The sequence below is a fragment of the Barbatula barbatula genome (genome assembly GCF_947034865.1).
Source record: "Barbatula barbatula genome assembly, chromosome: 25".
Classification (NCBI taxonomy): domain Eukaryota; kingdom Metazoa; phylum Chordata; class Actinopteri; order Cypriniformes; family Nemacheilidae; genus Barbatula; species Barbatula barbatula.
This window is the reverse complement of record NC_136788.1, coordinates 10,620,494-10,645,963: the sequence shown is the minus strand read 5'-3', so window position 1 is coordinate 10,645,963 and position 25,470 is coordinate 10,620,494. Positions and strand designations below refer to the sequence as shown.

General features: G+C 39.6%; 1 protein-coding gene across 1 annotated transcript in view; it reads left to right on the top strand.

Annotated features, from left to right (window-relative positions):
* The window catches only part of LOC306890647 (transcription initiation factor TFIID subunit 4), a gene marked incomplete at its 5' end in the record, with an annotated part of 32,586 nt that overhangs the window by 1,678 nt on the left and 5,438 nt on the right, over positions 1-25,470 (top strand). Inside the window, 11 exons of the mRNA XM_079450512.1 lie at positions 527-703; positions 1,274-1,396; positions 1,984-2,073; positions 2,161-2,337; positions 2,434-2,509; positions 2,649-2,754; positions 3,120-3,289; positions 5,856-5,986; positions 7,903-8,028; positions 9,880-9,936; positions 15,990-16,109. Coding sequence (XP_079306638.1) covers positions 527-703; positions 1,274-1,396; positions 1,984-2,073; positions 2,161-2,337; positions 2,434-2,509; positions 2,649-2,754; positions 3,120-3,289; positions 5,856-5,986; positions 7,903-8,028; positions 9,880-9,936; positions 15,990-16,109 — 1,353 coding nt within the window. The remainder of the gene's footprint in view (positions 1-526; positions 704-1,273; positions 1,397-1,983; positions 2,074-2,160; positions 2,338-2,433; positions 2,510-2,648; positions 2,755-3,119; positions 3,290-5,855; positions 5,987-7,902; positions 8,029-9,879; positions 9,937-15,989; positions 16,110-25,470) is intronic.

Below are 25,470 nucleotides of genomic sequence, written 5' to 3'. Positions count from 1 at the left end.
CCAGATGCAAAGTTGTTTCAATTTGTATGTGTATTAATGTTCATGTGCTTTCACTTTTTAAATCACACGTTACTGGGAAAGTTTAAAACCCTTGTTGTAGCTCTGTGATTTATTGGCAGGCGTGGACGGTCCTTCGCTGTCTTTCAGGACGACAAATGAGAGAATAGCAAACGTTTTGTGATTGCCTTTTTTCTTGCTGCCACAAACCAAACTGTAAACCTACAAATGTGTTGTGTCCCTGACCACTTTCAAATGTGATTTGAGTGTTTAGATCACAAATTGTATTAGACTTCATTTACAGCTGCAATCCACTTGTGATCAGATCGCTTGAAGCAGATCTTCAAATCAGGTGTAAATAGTATAATTTCTAGCTATCCAATTTTTATATCAGTTGTACAACTTTTAATACAGGCTGGAAACGTTCAACATGGTCAGAATTGTCGCTGTAGATTTAACAAAGCTGCAGGCAACACCGGATCACATTAAATCACTGTTTTTAACTCAGCATGCCTTTTTGTTTTTGTAGCAGAAAACAGCAGTGGTTACAATTACCTCAGCTCAGAAGCCTACCACCACAGTCATTACGGCAGGAGCCCGTGTTCAGCCCGCACAGCAGACGGTCCTCAAACCCTCACTGACCCCACAGAGTCCCACCACGACTTCCGCTGTCACCCCTGTCAACAGAGGTCCAGTCCTCTCTCAGGTACCACTGCTCTCTCACGCTGTTTCCCTTTCTTAAAGGTACAGCGTGTCATTTTTGTGCTTCCAGAACAATACAAAATTATAATTTGCTTGTTCGAGGGTTTGACTGTATCAAACATAACAACACTAGCTCAACCAATCGTGTGCATGTGTTATGTGCAACCCTTTTTGTATGACCAATGAAATGCGGGGCATTTGTCATTCTTTTTTACAGTTCTGAGTGTTAACATTAATTAAATTCAGAGGACAAAACAAATAGGGGTGTCACTCACAATATGCCGGTATTGACAATAACTGTGATATTAAAAACCATGATTATATATAACATGTTAATTCTACACATATGGTATCTTAAAGCCACTACCAATGTTTACAAACTCTCTCGTTAATCCCTAAACATATATTTTAAGTGTGATTTTTGGGCCAAAAAGATTCAAATCGATATCACAGAAACAGATATTGTAAAAACATTGTTAACGTGAATTATTTTGCCCATGTATAATATTTTGACAGCTCTAGTGCTTGATATGATTTAGATTTCATGTTTTCCCCCCTGCATTTCTCTTTTTAGGAAATGCAAGAGAATGTGAAGAAGTGCAAGAACTTCCTAGCAACGCTCATCAAACTTGCATCCCATAATTCCCCCTCACCAGAAACATCAAAGAATGTGAAGGCACTGGTACAAGATCTGTTGGTAAGATTGTGCTGCGTTTATCAATTTGGATTAGTCAAAACAACAAGCACAGTTGTTTAAGAAAGGCCCACTTTAGCATCGGTTAATTGTTTTGAATGATTGTGAAAACGCAGTGTTTTATTCATCTATTAAAAAAAAACTTAAAACTTTCTACACATTGGGCATAAAACCTTGAGACTACTAATAAAAATTCTCTTTTTATGAAAATCTATAGAATTTATAATATATTTTATGTTTTTAAATTAAGCCTTGTTAGTAAATTATTAATTGCATTCATTTGATGTATCATTTATTTATTTTGTAATGGATGGTTGGTTAAAAATGATTAGCTGAAAAATTGAGATGCAAAGAATGTTGACAATGTACTAGTCAATGTCACAGATTATCAACTTGTCTGTTTGGAAAGCTAGAAATAATGTAGTTTAATTAAATAAATAAAAAGAATGCCATGGTGTTTCTTTATTTAAAATGTTTGATAATTCTAAATCTTGGCTTATTTGGTGTCTTCAGTGGTACTTTAAATCACATACTTTTTAATGTAGTATTGAAAATAATAAACCAAAGATTTGTGTTTCAAATCTCAACAGGATGCAAAAATCGAACCAGAGGAGTTTACAAATCGCCTGCAGACGGAGTTAAAGTCATCTCCCCAACCCTACCTTATCCCTTTTCTGAAGGTAGTGCTGAAACTTTATCATAATGGAATGACAAAACCGGATTACAGAATTAAAAAAACAAAATTATACCTGTTTCTCTTCACACAGAAAAGTCTGCCCGCTCTGCGTCTCACTCTTCTGAACTCGCAACAGTCTTTAACCCAGCTCTCCCAAACCTCCACCACCTCCACGGTCAACACCATTAAGGCTCCAGCGCCGAGTGCGCTGACCTCCACGGTATCTAGCATAAGGCCCGCCACCGTAATGGCTCCATCTGCCACCATGGTACCTCTGCACAATTGTTTTCCTCTTTCTGTTTGTGTTGTTGAGATAGCACAACATTGATTGTTTTCTCATCATCTGTGAATTTGTTCTCATCAGGCTGTTAAGAGACCTGGAGTGCAGGCGACTCCGACGAGAATGCCGATTGTGTTCACACAGACAGTCCGTGCTCAAGGTAACTCAGCTACGAGCCTCTTAATGAGCTCAGAGTCCATTTGAAACCCACTAAAGGGAAGTTATTGAGGACGATTGCATCCTTTTGTCATGAAATCGTCCAGCGAACGGCCCCGATGTAATTAAGAGTTTTACTGTAGGTGCTGCTGGGACGCACTTGCAAGTGAGGACTCCCATGGGTGTGGCTGTTCAAGCCTCGGCCAATCAGAAGCAGAAGCTGAATGACCCTGGGGGTGGGACTTTCAGGTAATGTTGCTCAGAGTCCAGTAGGAGGCAGCGTTTATCTAGAATTGTTGGTTTGATTGGTTTTGGGGCATAAAAGAATGTGAGCATGTTGTGATGGAATGAAGGTTTTACTGAAGATCTTTTATTTATTTTGGTGAAACAATATTAGGCATTTTGTTATTATTAGGCATGCTAATTGCCTCAATCTCATCTTCTATTAAAAAGATTTTATTAATCATCAAATATAACTGCAAATGCACATTTAAAAATTGAGAAAAATGTAAAACAAAAAAGTTTTAATATAAAATATATATACATTTATTCATACCTGCACTTACAGTATTCTCTGAAAGGCCAAATTGTATCTACTCCATTTGTGTCCACAGGGATGATGACGACATCAATGATGTGGCTTCCATGGCCGGTGTGAACCTGAACGAGGAGAACGCCCGCATCTTGGCCACAGGCTCTGAACTGGTGGGCACACAGATCCGTTCCTGCAAAGATGAGGCCTTCCTTCCCGCCAGCATGCTCCACAAGCGTCTCCTGGAGACTGGTACGAAATAAGTCGCTGCCACGGTACTCTCACCTACCAGAGACAGTCTGGCAGTGTTGCTCATCAGGATTGTTTTTCTGGCAGGTTTACAATAATAAAGAGGTTTAGGTTCTCCCGCTAGCGTGTGGGCAGTTAATATTCCTTCTAATTACAGTATCAATGTTGACTGACGATGTTTTGAAGGCGTATCTTCAAATGGGTGTGGGATTATGAATGGATTTAAACAAAAAGCTGATGAAAGCTGGACCGATGAGACAGGCTGGATGTGTCACTCTTTTTTAAGCACCCCAATTCTTCGTTTCGGAGCAGTGTAAAAGAAACAATTTTGCTTTTGTACAAAAACACAGAAATAAATCGGTAGATTAAGCTCGTTTTACAAGTACATAAAAATTCTAGACTGACACTGATTTTACCTCTAGAATGCAGCACCTAATGGAGCCATAGCTGGCTTTTTAGATGGGTCACATATAGGGGCCTGGATTCGCAGACAAGACTCAGCTTAAACCAGGAATGTGCCTTAGTTAAATTAAGATATTTAAGTCTCTTTTATAAAAATGCCTTGGGAAAAATATAGTTCTGGTGTGCATCTTGAGACAAAACAATGGCTCAGACATATTTTAAGATAATTCATGGTAAGTTATTTTCAGTTTAGAAAGCTCAAACATTCATTTTAAGTTAATTCTAAAAGTAAAAATGTTAGTAATTTCTGGTTTCAATGCCAAAATCTGCATGGTATGTATAGCATTGAATACTATTCCAAAGTTTAGGTTGACTTACTACTTTTTTCTTTTAGAGATTTTTACATATTAGTGAACTATGTTTGGACAAAAAAATCTAAAATTAATAAAAACGATTATTTTAGTCACACTTCACCTAGAAATAAAAAATTGCATTTTATCAGCTAGGTTTTTGGATTCTCAATCTGAGATGTTTTTTAACTGTCGAAGGAGAAATTACTTTGGGCTCTCATTGACTGATTTCTCATTATTACTCGAACATATTATTTTAGTATTATAATATCAAAAAACGTTAGTATTATAATATCAAAAACTAGTACATGTGCACAATTTTATATTTGTCTATTAAACTAATTTCGCAATTTTATTAAACATATGCCTTCAGATCCAAAGGTTTCTGAGACAAAGAAACTTGAGTAACCCTAAACTTTTGAATGGTAGTGTACAAAAAGTGGAAAAAAGCTGTTATTCAATAGTCACTGGTGCAGTTCCAGTGCTCTCCACCTAAACCTAGTGCACTTTCATGTGTGCTTCCATTGGTCACTCACTCCTTAAGTCAGACTAATGAATACTCTGAGCCTGAGGTCTCCTCAGACTGTGCATGAATACTTTATAGGCCGTCTTCTGATGCTTTTCTGTCAGTTTGTTTTGTACCGAGTTGAGAAGTCGCCTTGGGCTCCGTTCCTGACAAGGTCACTTGCATACGAGCTCAACGTCCCTGCCAAAGCAAACAATGCACATTTCAAGGACTTCAACTGATGGAATCACATCAACATGCTTGTAGATTCTACATGTAATCTACATTTGTACATTTAAAGAATTTATGTATGTCTACAGAGAGAGGGTGTACTACTTACTAAATCTAAGTTGATTGGTTACCAGGGTGTTGCCATGCAGTTTGTTGATGTTATGGGCCTGTGCTAAGGTGTTGCTATGTGGTTTCTAGGGTATTCTAGAGCACTAACAGCTGCTAGTCAAAAATGCCCACAAGCTGTGTGCTTCATCATTTATATGGTTGCAAAAAGTGAATGTTTCACGGCCAGCGTATGAATCTTCCTATACATTACCCAGATTTCCCAGGGAATCGGTCAAGCTGGGGAAAAAGTCAATTTTGTCCCATTCTAACCTGTTGGAGACAGGAACCATGGTTCATAATCAAAACCATAGATCTAACAACTGTACGTGCAATCTGTATTTGTCATGCGCTCCAGCATTCAACACAGTACTACTTTCTCATCAATAAGGATTAGGCAACCTTCACATAAATCATTTTAAAGATCTCTTAAAGAGCATGAAGCATGATACTTTCCTCTAGACGTGAGGCAGGTCTTTGGATCCCTCTCACCCAAAAAGCACCCTCCATTATTGTATTTAAGCAAACTCTCTCCCCCCTTGCGCTTGATTTAGCACACAGTGCATACCAATGAGTGCCTGCGGATATGTGCTATTACATGGAGCCCGGCTGTGGTTGTTATGCTGTCGCCGGTGGGGAGGAGTGTGTTAAAAATGTAAATCTTCCTCCGGGGGGGCTTTTTGTGTGTGTTTGTGTGAGAGACGATTGCAGCTGGATGACTGGAGGAGGGAAGGGAGGAGGTACATTGCGCCACCTGCTGGATGTGCCTGTGCTCGATGGAAATTGTGATTGAGCACGTGGGTGTGACAGATGCTAAGTGCGTTGCTGAAGTGTTTACCAGTTAAATTTAGGTCATATCGTGAGGCAGGTTTGAATAAGAGAACAATAACACAATCGGTTTGGCGCTCAAGACTAGTTTCTACAATTCTCAAGATGTTACATAGAAAGTTAAACCTAAAACTTTGTCTCGTTTCAGCTAAGAAGTTCGGCGTGACGGAGATGTCAATGGAGACGGTCACTCTGATTTCTCACGCCACTCAGTCTAGGCTGCGCTCCATGCTGGAGAAGGTCTCGGCCGTTGCCCAAAACCGCGCTGACTCCTGCAAAGTAAGAACCAATGCTTGAGCCACTCACCCTAGCCTTCTGAACATCAAAGAGAAATCACAAACTGACTTTTGCAGCCGAACATTCCGATTATACATCTTTCACGCCGAACATGCAACTGGACAGAGAAAGGATGGTCTTGACCCTCACCTGGGTCTTGTTCATGGTAGATTCACAAGGCTGGACATACTAGTCACACAGCTATATATAGTTCAGAATTTTCTGTTTCCGTCCTATTTTCTTTTTTCTTTTATATAATTCACTTATATTTTGACCATATTTAATATAGTCACGGCATGAAAATTTGTGTGTGTGCAACATATTTATTTGTTGATATATTCAATGTATTGTGATGTGAAACATTTATATAAAAATTCTGTATTGCTAATTCCTAATCGTTATTTTGAGGTGAACTGTCTCTTTAAATACCTGGGGGGCCTCTATCGAGTTTCCCAGACATCTAAGGTGTCCCTGGTAAACATTAAAAGTAATTTTCACCTTTGAGCTTTTATGAAAAAAAAGGAAAAATTATATGTAATGTACTACATTTATGATCAAATTTTGAACATTGAATGGTAATCAAATGTTTTTAAAGAAAGTACAGAACCTTCTCAAACCCCGCAGGGTCTTTGCTTTCAGAGAACAGTTGGTTGCTAGACTAAACATCCTTAAAGGAGTAAAATGACACGGCTAAAACAAAAATTATAGTTTGTTTTAGATGTAATGCAATGTGTATACACGATTAAGGTTAAAAAACGCTGTATTTTCCACATACCGTGCATGTTTGTTTCTCCTCTTTGCCCTGCCCCTCTGAAACGCGTGTATTGTTTTTACAAAGCTCATCGCTCTGAAAAACGAGGTGTGCTATGATTAGCCAGTCAACCAGTGCGTAGTGATTGGTCAAATACTGCAAGCGTGTAACGGAAATGTAACGCCTCTTGCCATATGTGGAGCATCAGGTTCCAAAGCAATTTAACTGGCCGGTACGCCCACCTTACATTTGGACGCTCTTAGGTCGGTTTAACATTTAGTTTGATTGCCTGGTCCGAACCCTAGTTCGATTCCTGCACCCACTGGACTGCATTCATATTCTTTTTTTTTTAAGTCCGATCCGCGGGTAGTTTGCGTCATCAGTCTGCAGCAGGAGAATGTCAAAATGCATAACATTGCTCGAGTAACTTTTATACATTTATGTTTTTGAACGGTTAGTTTTGCTTCAGTACATATCGTCACTTTTCGTGCAAATGCTCTTAGGATAGAATGCATCTTTTGTTCCGACACTTTAATTTTACGTGTCTAATACATGCATGGGCAACTTATAACACACCAAAGACACAGAAAAACATATTCACGCCATATGACCCCTTTAAGCAACCCAGTTTTGTTACCCTAGTATTGCAGGAGAGAATGTTTCTTTTTAGAATAAGAACATAGTGTTATGTTGCAATCTGTTCCCATCTGATTTTGTAACAAAACTAGTAAAGTCAGCCTGTTGGGATCAGCGAAAAACAAGTCAAACTTGAAGAAAGACGGGAAAAGTTGGCCCTGCGAGTGAGGCACCGCCTCGCCACAAAAAAAATGTCTAGAAGAGATTAGAGAAGCAGTGCCGTTCCTGCCGCTAATAGGCTATACCCTCAGAAGTGCATGGATACGTGTGGGTTCGTTCGTGCGCACCGCTCAGCTTTGCTCCTCCGCCGCGACTCACGCGGCTTTTTACCTGAGCCGCTAGAACAGCGTTCGCAGGAAAGCGAGTCAGGGTTGCCTCAGAGAAACACAATTATCCCATTAGCTGTGGGTGACCTACTAACTGCACTTTCATTTTTATGCAAAACTTTAGCAGAGCGAGAAAAAGTTATAATGGCGTAAAGGTGAACGTGTTGATGAAGTGTTCAGTGTTTTGACTTTGTTTTTTCCCACAGGATGAGGAGCTGTACGAGCAGGCGTCGGATGTGAGGACCCAGCTGAAGTTCTTTGAGCAGCTGGAGAAGATGGAAAAGCAGAGGAAAGACGATGAAGAGCGGGAGATTCTGATGAAAGCCGCTAAAGTATGTTGGAGTGAGGCTGCGGTGGCTGCTGGCACCTGTCTGACTTGCTTTCTTTTGCAGAACACAAAATAAGATATTTGGAAGAATGTGGATAATCGAACAACAGCGGTACCCATTCACTTCTTTTATATGGACACAAACCAATGCAAGTCAATGGTTACTGCCACTGTTTCTGTAACCAAACGATGACCGAATTTTTATTTTTGGGTGTACTATCACTTTAATCAGTTTCACAATCGTTCATCGGTGTGCCCATCCCTACTCAACGCCAGTCTACACATCAGCGCCATGCTAGTAAATACCGGCTTTTCCAGCACGTTTTTGGCTTCTCTGTTAAAGAAACCGGTTATGCTTTTATGCCTTGGAGAGAAAAGGCAGTGTGTCATTAAGACACAAGATTGCACTCCTCAGCTTCGTACTGTGGCAAATTGCGGTAATGGCGAAGCCAGAGGGATTTATCCAGACTGGAGTTGATTTGATTGTACTGTTGCCTGGACTGAAGTACATAAGCGGAATGGAATGAGTCTTCTGTTAGGGAGCAAGAGAGCATGTTTTAAATTTGCCTCCTAGTCGCGTTTCTTTTTAAGAAAGTGTCACTATCTCACTCACAGAGTTTGTTGGGAAAAAATCATGTTACGTGTAATGATGAGCCCAAAGGCATCACTTTCTTTACCTTTGTGCCCCAGTCACGCCAACGTGGCTTTCTAGAACTGCTCTGTTAGCTGTGTAGGCCGACATGTGAATTGGATGTTTGAGGAAATGTTAGGGGTCCAAACAAGTTTAGCTCTTTCAACACTTTCTGTGAGATGCTTTAGATTAAAATAATTTTGCCGTTACAAACTGACTTCAGGCTATGAGTTATTAGTCATTCCCTTAGAATCAAAGCCATGACTTATGGCTAGGTCTCTACCAGATGAGGTACACAAACAAAAAATTGCAAAGACTTGTAAGTGCATCTAAGGGGATGTGTCTAAATCATTCTAGTAAACCTTTAAAAGACTATATTTCTGTCGTTTATACAATGTTCTGGCATTTAGGTTAACCACAGCCAATCCGATTACTTCCCTAAAGGTGTTTTTAGAACCTGCGTTTTACTCTCTTTGCTAAATATGTATAGCGATTCAAAGCAGCGACAAATGGCTACTAGCAACTTCCCGGCATGCATTGCTCTCCCTTGAAGTTTCCCTCCTTAAGATATGATGGGGGTGTAGTAATTCCCCACAGGAGAAGGACATGGCAACATGAAAGCAGAGGTAATTAGTTGACTTAAACGACAAGCGACGATGACACCGATGATTTCCCGCTCCGAAGGCTCTCCATGTTGTTCGATTCCCAATGCAGCGCGGTCCCGTTTCTAATTAATGCAGTCGGCTAATTGAGACGTCCGCCTGAAAATAATTGTTCTTCTGTTGCCTCTCTATAAATATTGTTTGGGAGTAAAGTTGACCTATTTAAAAGAAGCTCACTGTGTACCTGTAGTTCGTAGAAATGTCATGTTTGAAGGCGTTCACTACTTTCAACTTTTCAACAAAAGTTCAAGGAAGTGTCAGGAACAAATCGTTTCTCAAACTTATCATGACAATTCATAACAAGGTTGGTTGTTATTAAAACGATGTAAATGTGGTATGGAAAATCTAATTTTTACTTTTTTAATAATCTAATTGTCATTATTTAAATTTTGTATGCGATATTAAAACTCATAAAGAAGGTTGTCATGGAACATGAATAGACTTTTTGGTGTAACTAAAAAATTAAAGCGGACTGCATGAAAAGTGTGTGATCTAGCCTTTGAAAATGAAAACAATGAAAGCTGTCATGTTTCCTTCTAATGCTGATTCTCTTTGCTCGCAGAGTCGCTCAAGACAGGAAGATCCCGAACAAGCCCGGCTCAAACAGAAAGCTAAAGAGGTGAGCATTACTGGACTGTTTAATAGAACATATCAAAGTATGCAGTGCGCATTTTTTATTTTTACAGCGTCGCTATGAGCGTGGCATCATTTAGTCTGACATTAAGACAAATGATCTCGTAAGTCTCGTAACAAGTTTATTAGCACGCGGGGGGGAGGGGTTGGGAGTCATAATTTCACTCGCATGTCAGACGTCACACCCCTTCTTTGACATCCCGAGTCTAATATGGGGAAAGGGAATTCAAAGACTATGAATTTTCATCAGGTTTAATGGCAGTGGAAGCAAAACGACTCACACTTTTATAGACTTGGAAGCATCTTGACTGAGTCTTGAAGAGAAGATCTTCAATTCACATTTCTTCCCTTGATTAAAGAAGTGGAGCATTTTGAATTCTGTCATCGTTCCGTCATTCTTCCAAATCTGCTCCAAAAATGACTTTCTTTCATAGAAGAAAATCTATTTTCTTCTTTCTTTGGAGCACAAAATTAAGAAATCTTTTTTTATTAAATGCTATCGCATGAAAATTGTGATTGTGACATTGTTTCAACAACATGAGGATGAGTAAACAATGACAGAATTTTCAGTTTTTAGGTTAACTTTTCCCTTAATGTTCGATTTGTTTTGTTCAGTTGCAAAAAAGTATATACTATATACCAAGCAGAAAATTGCTTTATTTGCTACAGAGTCATAGCGATTTGGTCCAATTTTAGAAAAGAACACACGTCTGTGTTGTCATTTTCCTCGCCTTCCTTAAATGCTCCAGTTTGCACACCATATGTCACAATATCACCATATGTTTCTGTTTGTATTGACAACCACTGTTGAAACTCATCCGTCAAAAAGGATCTTTACTGAACCCTACGTTCATAGAGGACATGATTTATTCAAATGAAGAGCCGCAGAGCCTATTGTCTCTCCAATGCCGAGGTTATATTGTTTGTTTCAGCACTCTGCTGTTTTTCTTTCCTCGGGGCGAATCGTTATGGAGAAAGAGATGCATTTCTTGAAGGCTTCTTTGGTCTTGCTTCGTATCATCTTTTTTTTTTGCAGATCACTGTATGGCTAAGTAGACTAGTAATGAGAAGCGCTGAATAGCAGAGTTCTATATATTTATTTGCTTGTTTTGCCCCAAAGCAGAATGGCAGCCCGTCGTCTTTGTTGAAGGCCTGTCTTGAAGCCTAGATAGTGGCCTCCTCCCTGCTTCTTACTTTTTTTCTCTCCTCTCTTCCCTTTCATTTTTCTGTGCACACTGTCCTCGGGCTTGAGGGTTTACGCCACTAGCGGTACGTTTGCTTTGAGCCGATAGAACGACTTTTTTAGGGGGCTTTTGCTATTTTTGACAGACAGTGGAGGGGACAGTATATTTTAGGAAAAGGTAATAAAAAAGGATGACACTGTCAACATTAATACATTTTGGGCGTTTTCTATGCAAGCAGTAATGAAGAATGAGTGTTAGCAAAACCTGAGTAATATGATTTGGTACTTGCTATTGCTAGTCTGAGGCAGGAGATATTTATAATTTATGAGGAGAGTAAATTATTGTAGGCAGCGTTTTATTGTATTAACATATACCCATGTGTATATCAGAGTTTTTGTTTTGTAGGGAAATAAAACAATTTATGAATATATATATTGTGTGTGTGTGTGTGTGTGTGTGTGTGTGTGTGTGTGTGTGTGTGTGTGATTTAAATTTTGTCACATTTAGGGCAATTTATTGAGAATACATTCTTCTTAAATGGGCAGTTCAACCGAAAATGAAAATTCGGTACTCATTTACTCACCCTCGAGTCCAAATCTGTATACATTTCTTTGTTGATGAACACATGTAACTGGTCTGTTGTCTGCGTTGTGTATTTATAAGAACAGGACAGCATTCGCAGTTTCGCTGATCTTTTATTCCCTGATGTACAAACAAATATAATCAGCCTCTTAGTGAGAGTTGCCCTCGGTTACTCTCTCCACTGCATAACCAATGCAAAGAGCGTAATAAATCATATAATAAAATACATTTAACAGAAAACATACCTGATGTACAAACAAATATAATCAGCCTCTTAGTGAGAGTTGCCCTCGGTTACTCTATAAAACAAATACGATATACACTTATCACATGTGCTCATATCACTTTTAGGCCCAGGTGCAAAAATATAACTTAAACGGGATGAAATGACAAAAATAACCACACAGATAGGTAAAATAATATTATATACATAAATAAGAGTCAAAATATAGACAAAAGCAACAATAAAACGTAGGATTAATTAAGATTATCAGGAGCCCAAAATAACCTCACCTCTCCACTGCATAACCAATGCAAAGAGGAAGAGGAGGGGACTGAACAGGAAATATGGACTCACGAAGTCACACCAATTAAAGGGGAAAGGCACTCACTTCACTTAGGCAGCCATCAGGTGTATGTAAATGAACAATTTTGTGGGAATTCTCATTGATACATATATTTAACAGTACACTTTCTGTACCTGTTACACACATAGAAAGATATTTGGATGAATGCTTGTAACCAAACAGCTCTTGGCCACCATTGTCTACCATAGTAATCACATTTGCTGGAGAACTGTACATTCTTTAACATTATCATTTTCTTTAGTTGAACACAAAAATATATGTTAAAGAATGTACAGTTCTCTAGCAATTGTGATTACTATGGTAGACAATGGTGGCCAAGAGCTGTTTGGTTACAAGCATTCATCCAAATATCTTTCTGTGTGTTCATCAACAAAGAAATGTATACAGATTTGGAACAGCTCAAAGGTGAGTATTAAAGACAAAATGTTAATTTTTAAGTGAACTGTTTCTTTAATTACAAAGAAAAAATTCTGTTTTGTAAAGTATTTCCTGACTAAGCACTCAACTGTTTTTGGAGCTAAGATTATGCATTGTATCCTAATCTATACGCACAACATCGGTCGATTCATCAATGTCGACGCTGCGAGACGAATGTTAAAACACTTGAAAAGTTTCTCTGCCGTCTTGTTTTCTTGGATTGTTATTTTGGCTCATTATCAAGCCTTTACACTGCATGCTTCACCTTGTTAATAAGGAGTTCTGGGAGGTGATAGATCCTCCGAACACCCCAGAGCCCAAAACTACCACTCAATCCCAGAAAAAACTCGGCAGCTGATATTCAGCATATCAAAGGCTCTGGGAATGGTGCTAGAATTAGGATCAGAAATGGTGTTGGTGTTTTCTCATGTCCCAGGCCTAATTGAACCGCTACACTCACAATCAACCAGTGCGGTTATTGAGGCGTTTCTCTCGGGCGAGTAATTCTGGTAGGCTGGACTGCAGATAAGGATCAATAGAGATGGAGAGCAGGGCCGACAGGCTCTCTCCCTCTCTCTCTCTCTCTCTTGCTTGCTCGCTTGACCTTTGTAAATGATGACAGACTTGCGTGTATCTGTCTCTCTGCTGCCTACTGTCTATCTTTCGCAGACAGACAAGCAGTTGAGTAAATCTTGACTTTTGACAAATCCAAAAGCTACTTTTTGGGCAAGTGTGCACCAATTTCATCCAAATGCCTGTTATGTGACATTAGTCTAACTAGGATTGTCTTTGATATATATATTTTCTTAATTATGTTAATGTTTAAAGTCTGGTCACCAACACAGTGCCATGGTGCTGTTGACTGTGTGTCAGATAACTACATGGAATATTTTCCAATCTGTATTCACAGCAGCCAACGGATGTGTTCTAAAGTTGAGCAGCAGGTTTTGTGATTGAGGTCAGTCATTAAACGGTGATTATGTGGAGCTGCAGAGCTCTGCATTACAGATGGCGTAACTAGGTTCCCCTTTCACTCTTCATCAAATAAACGAATACTAACGCCAGCCCGCGCTTTCGCTGCAGGCAGCGAGAGCAGATCAGCGGCAACACCGAGCGGTCCAGAACCTTCTGTTTAACGCTAATAGAGTCACTGAATTGTCCACATAGGGCCTCTTTACCTCGCATTACTTATTATAAAGATTTGCCTACCCTACTGTCAGTATCTTTTTATGCGCTTCTTGGTCTGCTCATCGTAGCTGTCGGGGTCAGGTTAAAGTTCAGTGCACCAGATCACGGACATGCAGCAGTCACACAGGGCGTGATTGCGTGTCAAGCCGGTCTCTTCGGGGCATCCATGCGTGTGCATGCAATGTGCACGACTTCCCTTCGGATTAGCATAACCCTGACTTAATTAGCATGTAAACGTTGCCTTGAATTAGCGGTTTGTCAATTTCTCTCCTGTTCATTACGTTATTTAGTTTGTGTTTGTGTAGGGGCGGGGGGTCGCAGTTATTCGGACAAATCGTTTTTAGCAGCTCGAGTGACAAAAATGCAGTCAATCGAAGATAATCTGCAAATATGGAATTAAAACATTTTATTGATTTACATACATTTCATGCATGCAAAAAATTAAGGAAATGGTAAAATGTAGAATGTTGGATAGTCAACCCACCCACAAGATATTTTGAACAAAGTTTTTTAACTGAACAGCTCTGGACCCCATTCACTTCTATTGTATAGATACAAAACCAATGCAAATAAATGGGGTCCAGTTAGCAACGTTTTTTAAAACATGACAATATTTGTGGTTTAAGGCAGGAGCTATAAACTAGAAATCCTCAGTCAACATTCACCTTCATTGAACGATAAAAAGAAACTGTAAAAATGTTTCACAGAAGAAAAAAAAATGTGTGCAGGTTTGGAAAAACATAAGGTTGAGTAAATGCAAGATTTTATTATTTTGGGTGCGCTGTCCCTTTAAAAATCCAAACTCGGCATTTGCTTCAACCACACATGGTTTCCTATGGAGCCGTCAGTGACACGCAAGCCGTTCTTGCTGCTAGTGTTTTTACGAGTTCGTGGCCACAGTGGTGCGAGGAGAGGTGAGGACTCTTCACATTTTGTGCCCGGCAGCGTTCACTCAGAGCTAGGGAACAGAGGACGCGCAGCCCCCTCCTCATCCTCCCCTTCCGGCCTGGCTGGCTCTGTCACTGCCTGCTAGGGAGAGATGACTTTACCTCCGGGCTGTGCTTTTTGAAAATCGCTCGCTCTCTCATTCTCTCACACTCACTCACTTTCTCCCTCATTCCCTCGTGGAAAGAAATTGAATTAAGCATCCAGATACGGCAAAAGCTCAGAGTTATTTGCTGCATTGAAGCTCTGCGTGATGTTCGGAGCTTCATTTGCTCCATAGAGCTCTTCGGGGCAGTTCGGAATGAATGTGAAATACACAGCGTACAAATATTTGAAAATGATAATTCAAGTACGGCAATGTGATACACAGTAATACTTATTTGGGAGCTTGTAATTCACAGATACCCACAATATATACATTGCCTGTTTCATATGTATTGTTGCAGTACTGTGAAAGGCAGGACTGTGTTGATATTTCTTTGCACTTTGGCTAGGGATTGCTTTAACCTTTCCTGAAGTATTTAATTCAATTAATTTAACACAAACTACTTAATGTATAGACTCATTTGAGATTGTTTTAGATTTTCTTTCCTTGGATGCGTTGTTTTTGTAATAGCTTTACAGAAATTTGAAGGGATAGTTCATCTAAAGAAATAAATTCTGTCATTGAGTGATCCTCATGTCATTCATAACCTGTATATGACTCTTTTGTTTTCTGGAACACAGGAATATATTTTGAGAAAAGTGTTTTGTCAATAGGGTCCAGTGTTGTTTGGTTACCAACATTCTTCAAAATGTTGAAGAAAATATACAGCTTTGAAATGCTGAGTAAATAATGACAGAATTTTCATTTTTTGGTGAACTATCCCTTTAAGATAAAATAAATAAAAAAATCTGAATTGGGATCATATTGTCGTTGTTATTTGTAACCATGTGCAATCTTATTTACGTTTCACAGTGACTGTTGCATTTTGTTTCCACAAACCCAGAACCGTAAACCAAAGCTTACTTCAAACTTTATTATTCTAAAGAACATTATTATTTTGCTGGCTGTTTTTTCCCTTTGGTGAATGCAGTTTTGATATAAATTATTACTTTCATTCTGTTAATTTTGATTGAATATTCTTGCTATACAGATGCAGCAGCAAGAACTCGCCCAGATGAGACAACGGGACGCCAACCTCACAGCCCTCGCCGCCATTGGACCCCGCAAGAAACGCAAGCTTGATTCCCCAGGGGCCTCAGCGGGAGCAGAGGTAAGACTGATGAACCCCGATATATATTAACCTCCATGTGGTACATTTGGTCTAGTGCCAAGTACTTTCAAGATTGTCATGTTTTGAGTTTCATCTAAATGAAAATGTCTGGAAACAAACTGGAAATTAAACTGTGTAAGAAAAGTTATTAGCCATATAAATTTCTCAATTGATTCTTCCCCTATATATTAGGACCAATAAAATGCTCTCTATCTATTTTTGATTGTCATTTTTACATGTGTTAATTTATCAATTCACGCACTTGGTGTCATTTAATTTTATGCAAAGACTTCACACCCCACTGCCCATGGCGGATTATCAAAAGAAATGTGTCGGACAATATCATGCATAAGTGATCATTACCGCTATTAACAATAACAGTAGGGGCTGTATTCTAATGACCCAAGCATGGCTTAGATCTCTGCCTTAGCTAAGTTACAGCAATCTGCTACTGTGGATGGTACTAAATGTCCCTTTATAGAGAGCATAAATAACCAAATAAAAGCATTATTTCTGCTCTATGAATGCTCTGCTGACCTCTTTCACTATAGATTACCTTCATCTGCCCACATAAACCATTACCAAATGCACAAACACCGCCCTGAATGTTTTTGTTTCGAATAAACCAGAAACATATGTGATGTCACAGGTAGGATAGTTTTACATCTCACACGTCTAAAAAGGAAGGCAAAGAGATGTCTTCTCTCTTCATTTTCAACCCATCATTTCTGTCTTTCACATCCAACCTAACATCGCCGTTGGCGGTTGCCCCTCCCAACGCGCTCCATCCCTTTCGATGAGAGAAGTGAATGTGACTTTTCTAAAGGGGTCGGTCCTCGCCCAGGGCCCGTGGCTGGGGCTGCTCTGAAGGGTCCAGTCAGAGATTTCATCTCCACAGCAATGTGCCTGAAGGGTGCCATGGCCCAAGGCGGGAGGCAGCGTGTCATAATGGCTCCAGTCATTCTTTCCCCCACCCCCGCATCCTGACAACGAAATACCTTGTGTTCAGCTCTAAATACAAGCCTCCCGTGGTGTCATTTTGAGGCTAGATGCAGAGAACTTGGATGGGGATAAAGTTATTCTCTTCTTGTTTGCAGTGGTGTAGGAAAGAGCAGAGTGTTTCGGATGCCCTTTGTCTGGCCCCGTCGCCCTTGGGGCGGTTTATGTGTAATTGCTATTCCGTCTGTCTCTGGGTTGATGAAGCGCTTAGGCCAGAGGCCAGCCCTACGGGGCGGCCCGGGGGTAGATTAGTCACAAGGGTGGGTGATGAGGACGTTTCTGAAGGGCGAGTTTTAGGCCACGCTGTAATAAAGGCCGGGGAGGTCCTGTGGGCCTGCATACCAGACTTAGCCCGAGGGTGGATCGCGTACACAAGAGTTCAGAGTTGAGCTGTCCTTACAAACCCAGCCTATATTAACATGTTCATCCCAGTTCTGACGCCATGGGGTCGAACGGAATGAGAGGATTAAGAAACAATCCATGTGGAAAAAGAGGGCGAGAGCGTGATTTTGTATCATGTCTGGTGTGCATCATCTTATATTATTATTTTTGAAATCCCCCCTTTCTAGACATCAGCTAACCATGAGCATGTTTCGTAATCTACAAGCATTCCATAAGTGAAACATGTTGCCTTGCAATCAGCCTTCACAAAGGAAAGTATTGTAAAAAAAAGAAAAGTGGAGAAATAGAAAGAATTGTATCTCTTATACAGAAAGGAGAATGGATATACAGTTGCCCTTCCCTGCAGCAGAATTAACAGGCATCGCATGGAAAACAATCTCAGGCCGGCTATGAAAGAGAGGAAAGGGCCATTAAAAGCAGCCTGAAGGGATGGCCTGGACCCAATATCACTAAAGCAAGCTCTCACTCACTGAAGTGAGGGCTCGCTCACAGGCAAAGAACCGTGCAGAGTTCTATAGCCACAATTAAAATCTCCCCCTCTGCCAGATCTGCCAGAGGGCAAGACCGAACGGGGAGGGGGGCTAACACAGAATACCAAAGTCAGATTGAAATGTGTAGCCGATAATGAGCACTACCAATGCTGCTTGCTGTGGCGGTGGGGAGTTGCTAGTAGTAAGAGTGCGCTCATGTTCTTATACTTAAGTTACGGTACACCACTTGAACCCATTTGACAAAGGTGAACTCTTATTAATTAGGTATCAAGATTTTCAAAAACTCATAATCAGACACGACCACATGTATTTTCCTTTGTGCCCTTGACCCCTTAATTGCTGCTTGCAGCTATATTTTTTATCGAATTATTAAAGTCAAACCTTTTCTTAAATCTCATTTAGGCTCACTTTGAGATGTTACAGGTATACGTGAATTATATCATATGACATTAGCTGTACTGTGTGATGTCATAATGCGGCAAGTTGACAGATGACTTGAATTTGGTATTCAGACGAGTATAAGTAAAAATATTGCACAACTTGTCTACCCTGCCTGTACATCTGTTCAGTCTTCAGTCCCCTACACATCACCTTCGCCTACACATCTGTCTTTAAAATTGTTCCCGTTATAGAAAGTTCAATAGCATTTGCACAGATTCTCTTTCGTTTCCTGCGGCTGATGCTGCAGGTTGATTTCTCACACACTGCTGCGATGAGTCTTGCGTGTGCTATCTGTGGGTTATCTGCATGTGTTTTGACATGATAAGGAGCAGCATGAAGAGTCTGTTATCTGTTCGTAAGGGTTGCGTGGAATAACGCAATGCCAAAAATTGCCTCGTTCTGACCTCAGGCTACCATTTTAAGATGAGGAAGGGGTTTGTTAGTGCTTGAGCTTTGAACGAGTGATGATGATGATGATGATGATGATGATGTTGATGTTGAGGTGTGCTCTTGTTATCAGTTTCTGTTGATCAAGTCGGTTTTTATACATTGTGGAAAGGTAGTTTTTTTTTGCACAGGTCAGTTGTAGTGTCAAGATTTTAAAGACCTTTTACAATTGTTGTGTTTTACTGAATTTTAAAGATGTCTGACGAAACAAGATTTTTAAAATAAGTCTACATAAGAATATTTTTTAAATAAAAGAAGAAATTTTTGAAAATGTATTTGTTAATCAAATTTTTAGTTTTAGGGTTTATGAACTGGTTTAACACAAATAGTTATTTTACAGTATAAATTGACAGACTTTTGACTTTTTTTCAATAGTTGTTTTAGTCTCTGTGGACCTAATGCACTTTAAGGGACAGTTTACCTAAAAATGTAACTTTACCAGGGTTTGGGTGTCAGCGTTCACGGTACACAACTAAACCGGATCAACAGAGCAATCGCACCAGAGTTCGTTTTAATCGGATCAAACATGGCATATGTGAACATGCCCTTATTCTTGGCACATCACTGATTATAAGTTTATGCTGTGAACCTCACATACTTTCAAGAATTAAGCCTAAATTGATCGTGATGAATTTTTATTGCAACCATTGTAAACACGACAGCTTAGATCAGACAGCTTCATGTTGTTTCCAGGCGGACTATTAATGAATGCGACACGCGCATACATTCAACCAATCAGATGATGACGTGCTGAAGTGTTTCCAGGAAAGTGTGCCTTATGCATCAGACGTTTAGCCAACGGTCCGTGGTCAATAGTGACCCAATTGTGGTTGCAAACATATTTCCAAATATCTTTATGTTCTGCTGAACAAAATGTATACAGGTTTGGAATAGGGATGCTCCGATCCGATATTTGTATCGGGTATCGGCGTCGATACTGAATAAAATTCTAGATCGGGTATCGGTGCAATTGTCACCGATACCCGATCTGACATAAAATTTGTGCTAGACGATGTAAAAGTTCATGGAGACACCGGCGCTTAAACTCTCTCGTGGGCGGCTGTGCTTTGCGCAACGTGTGACATCATACGCTAGCAACGTGCTCTGTACGTAGTGCACATGAACAAGTGAACATATAGCAGCGAACAGCATGGAGCGAGCCAAAATATCTGTCATTTGGAGTTATTTTACAACAGCTACGCCAATAAGTTCCACCGCTTTCATTGTTATGGATGGGCAACCGCTGTCCGTCATTGCGAATAATGGCTTCAGACTCCTTATAAACCACCTGGAGCCGCAGTACGACACGCGGAAGCGTAAATATTTAACTCTACCTTGAACTGTACCGAAAAGTCTGCAAACACATATCCGAAAAAATTAAAGATGTCAATGCGGTGAGTTTTACAACAGATATCTGGAGCTGCGACGTGTCCCCTGTGTCGCTTTTAAGTTTAACCGCACTGTGGTTGGATGAGAATTTTGTGCCACAAAATGCCACGTTAAATGCAACAAACATGTGCAGTTTTACTCAGCTAGGGAAGCTAGCGTTTTATTCATCTGTTTCTGTGTTGGATGTTAAATTTTATTTTCACTAAACTTTGGTTTAGTTAAGTGGACTTTGCTTTAGTGACTAAAGCATTAAAAAGATCTGATTCCTGTTATTTTGAATATCTAAAGCAGTAAAGCTATAATTTTTTTGCTCAATTTCAGCTGCTTTATTGCGAATTGATTTTTAAATTATTTTTGCACTTTCTTAAAAATTATTAAGAGATTTTGTTTCCATTTATTTATACCCGTTTATCAAGCTAGTGAAGCTGTTGTTATATTCAGCTGCTTAATTTGCACTTTAATTTTGAATGTCTTTTGTCCAAAGATAGTGAACACTTTTGTTTCATTTTTCATTTGTTTTGCACCGGTGCTGGTTTAATAAACTATTTACTAAATTTGTGAATCATTAGTTTGTTATTTTGTTTTACGGGGTCAGGAAATTTATGTTAAGTCGATCCTGATGTCTTGCACAGCAATGCACATAGTTTATTAAGTAATTGTGCACTTTACATTTTTTACCTTAGTATCGGATTTTATAGTATAGTACTCGGTATCGGCCAATACTGAATCTCAGGTATCGGAATCTGTATCGGAAGCAAAAAAGGTGGATCGGAGTACCCTAGTTTGGAACAACTTGAGGGTGAAGAAATGATGCAAGATTGTTTTTGGATGGTGAACTGTCCCTTTATTAGATTGATAGACACAAAAGCTAATTCTATGCAGTGTATTGCTATCAATGACCAAATAAAAAGTAGAGCAGATTGGCTTCAAACTTCCTTGGAGAATGACGTAATACTTATGACATTTTTCCAAGAATTTAAAAAAAAAGAAATCTGCTACTCATTGTGTGCTTTAGAACTTGACATGAAGGTTCAGTGGTGATCACATCAGGTTGTTGTGAAGACCCTAAATATAATTATTTAACTTTAAATGTAATGTCTAAACCTTTACCTGTCTGGATGTAGAAGAAAATAAAGAACCTTGCTCGTCAGACCGTATTACTTCTTTGTTGCCCTGGGGTCCATGTGCTGTTGTTATTGCATTAGGTTTAGCATCTTTTTGTTGCCACTGGAGGCAAGCGATTTCTGAACAATATTCCTGCCGTATATTTAAGCTTTCACAAATACACATAGTCCCACAATCTACTTATTGAGAGGTGCTGATATCATTTTTCATTCTTAATGGCTAAACTTCACCCTGCAATGACACTTCTGTCATGGATTGTGATCAGAGCCCGTCTGGATTGTGATCTGCTTGTTTGCAGAAGGCATGCTCTTCTATACCTCTTCTACTTTCTTTACCTGTCCCATCCAAAGAAGATTCTGCCGGCTGTTTGGCGAGAAGAATGAGCTGTTCCACATTCGGTTAGAATAATATCCCGCAGTACAATAGCCCACAAAGACAAGCATTTCCAGCGATCTACTCTTTTAGAATGCGTGCGCATGCTTTTCGGCCTCCTTATAATGATGCCCCTCTATTTTGCCCACATCAATGAAAACGCATTCGGCTTCGTCAACAAAGTCGAGCCTTTGGCGGTTTTAAGATGCCCATCTCAGAAATTAATTGCCTCCCTTGTTAATCTTCGCTAATTAAAATAGTACGTTTATTGGTTCGCGTTGGCCATGGAAAGACAACACTCACAAAGTTCCCTCAAACTGTGAGATTTTTAGAAAAAGTTGAGTGACAGCCGTTAGAACAATAGTAACAGTTTTTCATCGAAAGCTAATGCTCACAGACTTAAAGGGATAGTTCACCCACATATTCTGTCATCCTTTCCCCCCCTTTTTTGGTTTACACCCTGTATATGACTCTGTGGAACCTCAAAGAAGATATTTTGAGCATTGTCTCAGTGGTTTTGTGTCTACAATGAAAGTCAATTGGGGCCAATGTTGTTTTGGGTTTTAACATTCTTCAAAATATATTTTTTTGTGTTGTGTAGAAGAAAGTCAAAGAGTTTGGACAGGACATTGGGGGAATGAAATAAAAACAATTTTCCTTTTGGGTGAACTGTCCCTTTAAGCATTGCTTGGCATGCCCATAAATAAACATTGGTGTGATGAGATTTGATAACATTTGTTTAACCTTATTTCACATTTACATGATTACTGTTTTTCAATGGGCACAACCGACACGACAATTTCTACCTTTTCTTATGTTTTCCTTTTTAATTTTATTTGGGTAGCGACGTACGGTGCAATCCTTTGTTGCCTCGGTTTGTTTTGTGAAGAACAAAAACAGTTGGTCCAAGATTAGCTGCAGAGGTTGCCTACATGTAGACTAATCCATTAGTGTGGATAGGTTATTGGCTTCCTTTCTGCTGCTCAAATGGAAACCCATTAACGGAGGTAATGTGTGCCTCCAGCGAAGCCCATGGCTGTGGAGCCAGTAGAGGGTGTATCTCTCATGGAGGAAACACACACACTGGTGTTAGCCACACTAACAGTCTCCTAAACCGATGAGCCAAATCTTTCTTTCACTGTCACTTTCTTTCCCTCGTTCTTGCTTTATTTTTGCACGCTTGTCCTTCTCGAACGCTTCTCTCTGTCTTTTGTTCTATACATATCATACTTTCAACTGTTCTGGCTCTCTCTTGCTTTACTCTGACGCGCTCTGGCTGACACTGGCTTGGGTACAGAGTCACATTGATCTGTGAAAAATCCTTCAGGCAATCATGAAATATTAAATTCAAGTCGTTCTCTCTCTCTCTCCCTGTCCTTCCTTGCATTTAGTGTATTCACACTCCATTTCATCAGTTGGAACAAGTTGCAACGTTGCAAGAGAGAATTAAGTCTTGTGCTATGATCTCTATCTGCATTTTAGCATTCGCATCTACATCTTTAAGTTTAAACCCCTTTGCGAAGTTTATTAACCATTAAATCACGAAGCATTGCTTTGTGTGTGGTTTTAGAGTGTTTTCGACAATAATTTTATAAAAAAAAAGCTTCACTCTGAAAATTAAGGGTTAAAAATAGCAAAAATCATATCGGTTGGGTCTAAGAAATCAGTCAACCAAGAATTTTTTTTTTAACATTTACTCACCCTCTTATCATTTAAAACCTGTATGACTTTCTTCAAAATATCTTCTTTGTATTCTGTGGAAAAAAGAAGTTTGGTAACCAAACAACGACGAGACCCATTGAGTTCTATTGTATGGACACAAAACCAATGCAAGTCAATAGATACCAACCTTGTTTGGTTACCAACATTCTTCAAAATGTCTTTGTGTTCTGGAGGAGAAAGAAGGTCATACAGATTTGAAAAGATAAGAAGGTGAGTCAATGATTACTGAATGTTCATTTTTGGGTGAACTGTCACTTTAAGTGGGAAAAGTCAGTTCGACCAAAGTCAGTTGTTAAAATCAAGTCAACTGTTGAAATCTGTCTCCTTACCTTACCACAAAAATGAGAGCATTTCTAAATTATTGTCAATTTTTCTGGTTTCACTTGAAAGATTTCATCATTTGTTGTACATACAGTCATACATTTTCTCCAAGACCGTATATATGTACATGTCCTTTTGTCATTAACTACTATATATACTTCCTGTGTGTGCATTCCCCAAATTGCAATCATTTGTCATACATGTCATCAATTATTATTGTGTACACTGGTCAAGAATTTCCTGCGTTGAAAGTTTTTTACCTTTTTCTTTCTCCCCCACTCTCACAGATCTCTGGTTAGTTGTGTAAATAATCTGTTTCATATTACCTCAATGACCCTCTGTGTATGTAGGAGCCCGAGGGGTATTGGCACCGTCTCAGCTTTCCCTCCTGATTCCCTCAAGCCCTTCAGCTACCATTACAGCTCATGCTATTGCTCCACACTCGGTGTTTATCCAACGTTGTGTTAGTCGTTCATATTGTAGCAAACATAACAGAAGCATTGTGTTAACGTCATTCCATTGCAAAACATTTTTTAATGTTACAATATAAGGCTTTTATAACCCATCCACAGAAATAGAGTATTCTTGCCTTACGAACTAAAAAGTGTTTTTAAGACCATCGTGCCATAATCTTTGTCGAGCTACTTTGTGTATTTGTATAGCTTTGCCCCAGAGCTTAATGTGTACCTTGAAGCCATGTAAGCTGTTGACAAGTGCTTTTTTAATACAACCAACACAATGTGGGAGAGCTGTTTGAATTGCAGGCAGATGTAGGCAGTATGTTCGTTCTCCCGCAAGTGCTGCCTGGAGCGCCCGAGCTCTTTGTGCGGAGAGAGTGAAAAAGCAAGCTGGAGAAGGAAATGCCGTGTGCTGAATGCTTGCAATCGCTGGATGTCTGTGCATAAATCTGCAACGTGGATATTTACCGCACCAATTTGCCAGACGTGCGTTTTCCGGGTGTCAAATTAGACACTTTTTAAAATGATGTTAAACCTTGAAGAACGTACCAGTCGAAGGTCTGGAGGTGGTGTGCCGACTCCCACAACCTGGATGAATCATCATGCGTGTCATCTTCTGATGCTTGTATCTCATCTGACCCAAGTGTTTGGTTTTCATGCTTTACTGATGGAATTAAAGTAGATGTTCTGCACTGCGGTTTCTGGGGTTGAAGCATGTTCAGATTAATAAACGTTTGGCAATTAGTTAATAGTTGTGATTGTGGCTCGTTTGACTACTTTGTTTTGATGGATTTGAATAAATCCTTAGTATTGAGCTTTGGCTTGTAATCTCTGGGGAGTATTAGTGCTATGACCATTTCAGGGATGTTCCTGGCTCAATATTGGACGGAGGTGGTGCGAGTCGTTCTGATCACAGTGTGCGGTTATGCTGGCACACTCGCTGTACAGCACACATATAGCGCTGATTCAATGAGCCAACTTCGCAGCTTGAATCCTTACGATCATGTACGCCGCATTAATTTAAGGAACCTTAGGAAAATTCAACGTACTTTGATGCAAAAGAAACAACATTCACCTGTGAAATACAGCTAATATGCTCCTAATATAAATATGGAAGAAATTAAAATAAAATTTTAATGAAATTAAAGCCTCACTGTGCTATTAACGAAACGGCGCCTCCCTTGTGGCGTAATG